The sequence below is a fragment of the Paramacrobiotus metropolitanus genome, unplaced genomic scaffold (assembly GCF_019649055.1).
Source record: "Paramacrobiotus metropolitanus isolate TYO unplaced genomic scaffold, Prichtersi_v1.0 Parri_scaffold0000025, whole genome shotgun sequence".
NCBI lineage: Eukaryota > Metazoa > Tardigrada > Eutardigrada > Parachela > Macrobiotidae > Paramacrobiotus > Paramacrobiotus metropolitanus.
The window spans coordinates 284,667-292,757 of NW_026570245.1; the positions used below are offsets into that span (position 1 = coordinate 284,667).

Sequence of the window (8,091 nt, forward strand, 5' to 3'; positions counted from 1 at the left end):
CAACTTTCGTGACTTCGATGTTGGCGAATCTTTCAGGCAGTGACAGCATCAAGGTTAATGCTCAAGAATTTTATTAATCGATTGATTGTGCAAAACTGCGATTACAACATCAGAAAACGAAACAGTTGATTACAGGCTAATCAATAAAATTCAGCATTTGACCTTTCCACACGGTAATCGCTACCGACATCGTGAAAAAGTAACATCATTAAAAGCACTGGAATAATCAATTCATAGAATCAGTATCCGCGTGAAAAATGAGATAAACAATTGAGAAAAACCACACACGCTATGATCTATTCTTTGGCCGCCTGTTTGGTGGCGTCAATCTTCCCTTCATGTTTAATGGGAATCTCCTTCGCCCCTTCCAAAGCGGTCTGACCCTCTTCTGGTTTGGCCTCAATAGCCGGCGGCGTGTAGGGCGCTTCCAGGGTGACGAGGCCGTCGTCGAATTTGCACGACAATTCCTCGGCTTTGACACCCTCCGGCAAGGTCAACCGTCGACTGTACTCCTGGTAGATGGAGTGATATTCGCCCTTCTCCTCCTGTCGTGCACGGATCTCCAGTTCATTACCGCTGGTCTTCACTTCAATGTCTTCCGGTTTGATGCCGGTGGCGTCGAACTGCACTCGCACTTTCTTCTTTCCATCTTCCTCCACCAGGCGGAACATGGAGCTACGTTGCTGCGACTGCACGCCGTTCGGGAAGAATTCGCTGAAGGAGCGCGCTATATCGCTCTGCATACGATCCATCTACAGAAATGAAAAAATTACATTTAGTAAACATAGCATCAAATAGCAAACAATTTCTTTTAATAGCGCACTAAATTATTTAATCATATATGTGTATTGTATAAACACTTGCAAATATTAATGATGCTACTTAGCTACTAACTTCACCGTATCTATAATTTAAACTACTTACATAACCTTTGATGATAAAAAATTCTCAAAACAAAACAAGTTATTAATAATAGCGCGGTGCGCCACAATAACGCAAAAATGATTCAGCAAATTCTCTACTTTTAGGGCTGATGCAATGTCCAATAAACCGCAATCATCTACCTAGTTTTGTATTTCCCATTGTTTCTGAATACTTTGGTCTTTGAGAAGAATATTTTGATACCAAAAATTTACTCTGATTATGTAGGTATTACTTTGACTTACCATGTTTTCCACCTGACGGAATTCGCGATCCAGAGATCCGAAACTGGGCGACATCCATCCGTAGCCAAACGGGGTGCGATTAACCAAACGCAACTCCGGAAACTCATTCCGCAAGAATCGCGGCAACACTCGTACTAATGCGCGGGACATGTTGAATGCTTCGGCGGATTGGAGACGCTTGATATGGTCAGAAAAATCCGAAACTTGTTCAAATGCGCGAAAATTCTACTGTTCAGGTTCAACACCGTCGTTGAAGAACGCTAGAAATGTCGGCACATGAATAACCACAGGCTCAGAACCGCAGCGGCTTATATACCAAAACAACCAGTTAGTGCGCAAACCGAACATAGGATAAGCACCGCCTTCAAAACCGCTTCACGAATCAAAATGAGTTTTGTAATTATTCCCACGAATTGTCGGACTCGCAACGCTTAGACAGCCAATCATGACTGCCTTATGCAACCGTGCGAGAAATTTCAGGAAACATCGCTAACCATCACTTCCGTTCGGGCAGATTCTGGAAGAAATCGCCTCCACTGCATCGTTATCGGTTATATTACAAAATATTCAGGATACTTCTTTTGACCACTGCCGTCGACGGAGTCGCATAAAAATAGCCTGAATAGACGTTCTGGAGCACGGAATTTCAACTTTAACAACAATTCTCGTTTCTTCTCGACTGTAGGAGTTGCTCTACCTTTCTGTTGAGGCAGCTACATGAACGGAAACAGCTGATCCGAATAGACCGTAGTACGGTCGACGTTAGGTGTAGTACGGCACCCGTATGAAATGTAAAACGTCTAGCGCCACATCGGCCCGCATGTCACAAGCGCACGGACATGGGCCAGTAAACTTAAAGATATTGGAAACACAACGCCAGCAACGGCTGAGTTTTTCGCGATCGCTACGTATAATTAGTGTATAGCGGATAGCTGGACATCCTTATAGCATCCCAAGTGTCAGCTGCAGCTTACAGGAGTTTCGCCAAAATCCGGTGACTTGGAAAACCATGGTGCCTGAGATATCTAAGAAGATCAAGTGTGACATATGTGGTAAAACGATTGTTCAGAAACTCGAACGGCATAAAAGGAGCGGTGCCTGCCACAGCAAGAATCCCGATTATCTTTGTTCGTATGCACAATGTGAAAGATCGCGAAAGCCCTTCACTAGGCCATCTGATGCAAAACGGCATCGTGAGACCTGTAAGTGCTACCTTAACCGTGTGACTGTTTGTGGGCAGATTTAGTTCCAGAATCGAAACCACGAGTATATATTGGCAAAAACCTCATTTACGGGTGATTATCGTTCAAGTGTAGCAGTCAGGCCTAAAGACCTTCCGTTTCCGCTGTTTTAGGTAAATTTAGACCGTCAAACACCTCGTCAGGGGAAGGAACTACCGAACCGCAACCTCGATGCGGATCCAGCCGCGATCGCAGCAGCGCTGTTGCTTTGGAACAACCGAGTGCGTCCGGTTCTGACAACTCCGATGGTGATTCCATTGCATTACGGTCGGATCAGGACGGCTGCAAGGATGATTTAACTAGTGGTAGAGGTAAGAAGATTTTTCTGATTATTATGAAGTTCATCCTTGCATCATTCTGCGCAGAAGCAGTCAGTGCAAGAGCAGCGGTAGTAACGAAGGGGCTTCGGTGATTCCGGTTGATTAAGTGATAAATGATACCAGATTTAGATGATCCTGACCGTTTATTTTCAGAAAGCGTGCAAGCAGGAAACGCAGCCGGCAAAAGCAGTGTATCTGTAGGCATCGAATCGCCTTCGCTTCGCGCCATTGACCCGCGCGAGTCTGATATGAAACATGGTAAGTGTTGTTTGCTTTCAATTGTTGCAAAAACTTCAAAATTGATATTGTTCTCTTTTCATGTGTTTTCTGTAAAAATGGACACCGCATGGACATGTCATTTCTAAAAAACCTTGTTATATGATTTACCAATGGATCATTTTTTTTTTACGGGTTTCAGCAAACGAAGTCTCGACGAAAATGGGTGTAATCTCACGAAAAGTAGTATTTCCGCCGCGGCGACTTTTCCCTCCTTTCAAGAAAAGTAAGGAATGCGTTCGAAAACTGGAGTTATCTCCACTGAACAAATCTCTGGAGATGCGGATTCAGTTACATGATTCAGTTACATGTGCTAAGGATTTTTGCTTAACATGCTGCAGTGTAAATTATGTAAAACGACGTCGCACAAGCGGACCCTAATCTTCTAATACTAATTAAGGCCTAATTAAAATACTATTGTAATTAAGGTGCTGATTTAGAATGCTGACAATGTTGTCGAATGTTGTTGCTCGACATGTTTTACATCTTAGTGGATATGCTCTTTATGCGGTCTTATGTTTTGTTATATTTTCACTTCTGCAGTTGTTGCAGATTTTTCGTTGTTCAATGATTATGTAATTATAATTGGTTTCCACTGCTGAAAAGAGATATTGTACTGAACTCTTGAAAGTTTGAAATCTGCGTGGTCAATCCTCGATAATTCACGCGTGTAGGTACAACAGGACCATTGACATCGAGTCATCGACAGATATAGAACGGCTGCCGTATCAAATCTTTTATCTTATTTCCGTTAACCAAAAATGCTAAAGATATAGATATATATTTCCGAAAAGATGAAGATATATATTTTTTAGTTATGCGAAGATAATTCATTAAAACGAATACTAGAAACAATCGCAAAATTCGACCATATATATCTCTTCGGTCTGATATTTGGGGATATCGATGACAATCATAACACTCGTGTAGAAAACACACTTTTGCCTTTATGCGAGTACTTAACAGCAGATACAGAAGGAGACAACATATTATCAGTCGCACATCCACATCTATAATCCATAAGAGCATATAAAAACTTTAAAACGACGTCATCTCTTCTTAATGATATCACACAAAATTTTAAGTCCTTCCGGAAGTTGTGACAGTCCCAAATGTCCAATTGACAGCCGAATGGAATTCTGGCAGCCAGAGGTACATGTGTAGGCATCGTCCGTGGAACGGAGTCCATTGCAAAATCGACTAGCGCAGCTCCTAAAACGAAAAAAATCGCGTTCAGCAGACATAAAAAGTTGGCCTCTGCTGCCTTTTCACAGTTTAACATGCAAGGGAACTCCAAGCATTAATTCAATGTAGGCAGAAAAGCTCAAAGGGACACGCCAAAAAGAAAGTAAGCATTCGCACCAACTTTAATTTGTCTTAAGCATAAAACCACATCTCCATAAAATGTTACCTCGATCCAAGCTGGAAATGTACGTTGCGCCGTTTTGCTTCGGGAACAAGCACATTCGTAAGAAACTCTTCGTAATCCTCAGGAAATGTAAGCCAAATAAAATATCCACCCTGCAAATAAAAACCAACTTTTAACTTGCAAGGCGCAAACGCACAAGAAAAGTAAATTTAAATGCTGAACGTTGAATACCTGCGGCTTATGCCATATGACGTTGTTAGGCAAGTGTTCCGAAAGGATAGAAACGGCTAATCTCATTTTTTCCTGAAAAGAACAGCACGAATATAAATACTACTTGATGACTACGTTTAAGTCAATTAAAAACTTACTTTGTATAAATTTCGCGTGTTTTTGACGTACGTTTGTAATAGCCCGTTAAGGAACATCCGGTCAATCAAAGATGCACCGAACTGATTTGCACAACCACCGCTTTCGATTATTCCACTGCAAGAAAATTACTTATATATAAAATAAATTTCAATGTTACCAAAGACAGTTTGTTGTAAAGTACAGAACTACATACACTGTAGGATAATTGAAAATTCAAGAAAACGGCTATCTTTCGAAACCTTTGAATAATATTTTTTAATAATATATCTAAAAAAAGAAATATTTTGCTATCCACAGGAGCAAAACACGGGCCGAGATCAGAGAAAGGAGAACAAACGACCACGGAATTAGAAACGGAAACGTGATACTTATTGCTCGGCATCTATTATGCTTCAGAGCAGCAATTGTTCGAGTAAATAACGCCGGTATTTTCAGTCCTTACACACTTCAGCGCAATTCTGTCGATGTTTTCCTTCGTGCTTTCCAGCCACCCTACTCGCAGTCCCGGTCCGAGGATTTTCGAAAACGTCCCAGCGGAGATAACGTTGGGATGACTTCCGACAGGAAACAAGCGCGGCGGAATACTGCCGGTATATGACAGTGAATTATACACATCATCACAATGGATCACCAAATTCTCATCAGCGGCAAACCGTGCTAAAGCAGCGGCCTCTTCTATAATACAAATCGCTAAGTTAAAAAATTTGCGGAAGAGCAAAATTCGCTGCTCACCAGGACTAAGGCAGCGACCACGGGGATTACTGTGAAGCGGAATAATGTAGATCAGCCCACGAAAATGACCATCCGCACGTATCCCGTGGAGGCCTTCATCAAGGCGACGTTTCCACAAAGGGAAATCGTATTGTTCGTTGTCCAATTTCGGAACTGTATAGTAAATAAATACATTACATTACAATGATGAAAAGCGAGATATTCTGTTTTGTTGTAAAATTGTCTGCTGAAAAATAGTTTCACAGTAACAAACTCTAATAATAAGACATAATGCATAATCTAATCGTCTGCGTGCTGTGCCCAGAAATTTTTTGTAGTTATTCCAATTAATAAACAATTTTTAAAACCTAGCTGTCTTTTTTAATTAACAGACATTCTCACTTGGGATAACTTTCAAACCAAATCCACGAAATATTTCCGCTGCCAGGAAATACGTCGGATCCTCCAGGAACACCACACCGTCATGATCACCGAAAAACACATTACACACCAGTCCGAGGGCGTGTGAAGCGCCGGCTGTCATCATCAGGTTCTGCCTGAAAATTGACACTTGACAGTCAGTCTAACATTTATTGCCCACGATCCCCAATTACACACGACGTAACAGCAGTACAATTGTACAACTAAAAAAACGCGATATCACATTAACATTCACATCAGTGCTAATCAAACTTTTATAAAATCAGTAAAAGGCATAAGCTAAATTAACAAAGAATAACCATTACGCAAACCACCCACATCCATGAAACCGATGTTAGTAACAGTACTAACAGAGTACTTATAAAAATGTTGGTCCGAGTAAGATTCACAGTAGTCAAAGTTAAGTTACCGTATTTCGACTTTAGTAAGTATTTTGTTGCACTAGAAACTCACCAGTTCACAGGTGCACGGTATTCCTGCGTTAGGAACGCCGCCAAATGTTGCAAAACAGAATCCGAGCCTTTAGTCGCTCCATACTGGAAATAAGAACTCTGGACTTCCGATGGCACCTATAATATGATAACAAAGAGATGCCATTAAGCATTTTGATGCACCTTGCAACTGCTCGTACCGCTCGAATATCCTGCACGGTTTGCTGAATAACCCTACTAAGCTGCATCAGCTCATCGGGATGCGGAGCTCCGACGTGGAAATTATAGTCGGCTGTATCATAATGGCGGAATTCATCGAAAGCATGCAGAATGGGTGGTGTCGAGACGGTCGACATGATCGACTGGCGGTGGCTCGTCTTGTATGTCGAGAGGAAACGGACGCAAACGCACCTAAGGTTTAAAAGTAACTGTCATAACAATATGGAGTTTTATGTCAAGGACTCAAAAGAACTGCAGTGTACATAGTTATTTAAGTCGAAAAGCATCGGAAAATAGTACAAGGCATTGCTGGAATGAAAACAGAAACTTACCTCGCTGTCGTGTTGATCACGCTCGAGAAGTGGAATGCACACTTGCTCACGTTCCATAACGCAACCTGCATAACTATCGAGTATGCGCCTTAGACATTGACACTTGTCGAACACATCCTCGTTTAGATAAGATACTTAATACGGAAGGTTCATAATTTGTGAAAACGAGGCGATGTTTTTAATTTGTAACGGTTTACAGATTACAGAATATCAGCTATACTATGTACAACAGTATAGTATAGGTATGCGGAAAGCACAGCCGCCACAGCTACACCGACCGTTTTTTAGCCACCTTAAGCCAGGTAAATGTTTTGAATCAACTTCCGAATTCCGATGTAGCTGACACCCGCGGGCAGCCCGCTCCAGTTCTATTCCATTAACTGTTTTTTAAAAGTTAGTTCTTGCCGGTATATCTACAGTATATTGGCGGTAGTGTACCGGCACGATTAAATACTCTCGTATGTGAATTTAATTATTGTCGACTACATATTTTGCTTACAAATCAATATTGTTAACAACCTTTGACATTTAACAGTTCCCAGGTTTCTGCATTAGTTAGGTGCAGCAAGATTATTCGAATGTTGTCCGTTATATTGTACAGATACGTATTACGTAGTATATATATAATTATCTTATGCGTTCAGAAAAGTTTTACGAGTACCTTTATTACACAGCAGCCAATTTGTTTTTGCTGTTTTTACGAGACACCGTTGTTTTGACAGCCCAGTTGATCTCCTAACCCAGCTGCGATGTCTTGTACAACTTAAGAAGTTATAGTATGTATACGACCAATACGATCAAAACCATAGCAATAATAAAAATTGTATAGATATTCAATGTCACCACCGGAATCTCTGATTGCGAGGTGGAAAGCGGGAAAATGTACATGTTATCGCCTTGTCGGCGGCGCGCGACTTGCGTTCAGTACGAGGCAAGCGGCAACTCTTTCCCATCGCTTTAGTAAATTACCTCACTTTCCCTGCATTTTACCCGTATGCAGGCGCTCACGTGATACTTGATTTCAGCCGTTTCACGTCTAAACCGGTTAGCTTACTGAGCCGGCGATAAAATCTCACCTGCCGTGCTCTTCTCTGTACTCGTTATCAGTTGCGCAATCAACGATAGCTGCAAACCGGTTTAGACCACATATGGCACAGATTGTTTAGGCCGAAAAATAGCAACGCGTAATGCTGGCACGTACCTGATGGAACTCTAC

The 8,091-nt window shown here is 41.6% G+C and overlaps 3 protein-coding genes across 3 annotated transcripts; 1 reads left to right on the plus strand and 2 right to left on the minus strand.

Annotated features, from left to right (window-relative positions):
- Positions 1 to 54: 54 nt before the first annotated feature.
- Positions 55 to 1,786, minus strand: LOC129587443 (major egg antigen-like). Its single transcript, XM_055481185.1, has 2 exons — positions 1,167 to 1,786; positions 55 to 752 (listed from the first exon to the last, which is right to left on the minus strand). Exons 1-2 carry the CDS (start codon positions 1,314 to 1,316, stop codon positions 297 to 299), a joined length of 606 nt encoding a protein of 201 aa, XP_055337160.1. The 5' UTR covers positions 1,317 to 1,786; the 3' UTR covers positions 55 to 296.
- LOC129587442 (uncharacterized) lies at positions 1,676 to 3,612 on the plus strand. The gene is made up of 4 exons (XM_055481184.1): positions 1,676 to 2,368; positions 2,521 to 2,718; positions 2,881 to 2,985; positions 3,146 to 3,612. The coding sequence occupies exons 1-4, from the start codon at positions 2,176 to 2,178 to the stop codon at positions 3,382 to 3,384; spliced, it is 735 nt and encodes a 244-aa protein (XP_055337159.1). The 5' UTR covers positions 1,676 to 2,175; the 3' UTR covers positions 3,385 to 3,612.
- A 262-nt stretch (positions 3,613 to 3,874) lies between these two features.
- On the minus strand, positions 3,875 to 7,139 carry LOC129587441 (2-aminoadipate transaminase-like). The gene is made up of 10 exons (XM_055481183.1): positions 6,876 to 7,139; positions 6,525 to 6,735; positions 6,347 to 6,462; positions 5,855 to 6,009; positions 5,474 to 5,626; positions 5,188 to 5,416; positions 4,741 to 4,855; positions 4,604 to 4,675; positions 4,415 to 4,524; positions 3,875 to 4,215 (listed from the first exon to the last, which is right to left on the minus strand). Exons 1-10 carry the CDS (start codon positions 6,944 to 6,946, stop codon positions 4,053 to 4,055), a joined length of 1,395 nt encoding a protein of 464 aa, XP_055337158.1. The 5' UTR covers positions 6,947 to 7,139; the 3' UTR covers positions 3,875 to 4,052.
- Positions 7,140 to 8,091: the final 952 nt, after the last annotated feature.

Bases quoted from the DNA above. Each gene is read 5' to 3' on its own strand.
- LOC129587442 (XM_055481184.1), top strand. From the start codon at position 2,176: ATGGTGCCTGAGATATCTAAGAAGATCAAGTGTGACATATGTGGTAAA. The intron at 2,369-2,520 runs GTAAGTGCTACC...CCGCTGTTTTAG, and splicing joins AAAACGGCATCGTGAGACCT to GTAAATTTAGACCGTCAAAC. The intron at 2,986-3,145 runs GTAAGTGTTGTT...TACGGGTTTCAG, and splicing joins CGAGTCTGATATGAAACATG to CAAACGAAGTCTCGACGAAA.
- LOC129587443 (XM_055481185.1), bottom strand. From the start codon at position 1,316: ATGTCCCGCGCATTAGTACGAGTGTTGCCGCGATTCTTGCGGAATGAG. The intron at 753-1,166 runs GTAAGTCAAAGT...TCATTTCTGTAG, and splicing joins TCCGTCAGGTGGAAAACATG to ATGGATCGTATGCAGAGCGA.
- LOC129587441 (XM_055481183.1), bottom strand. From the start codon at position 6,946: ATGCAGGTTGCGTTATGGAACGTGAGCAAGTGTGCATTCCACTTCTCG. The intron at 6,010-6,346 runs GTGAGTTTCTAG...GTCAATTTTCAG, and splicing joins TACCGTGCACCTGTGAACTG to GCAGAACCTGATGATGACAG. The intron at 5,417-5,473 runs GTGAGCAGCGAA...TTTGTATTATAG, and splicing joins TGGTCGCTGCCTTAGTCCTG to AAGAGGCCGCTGCTTTAGCA.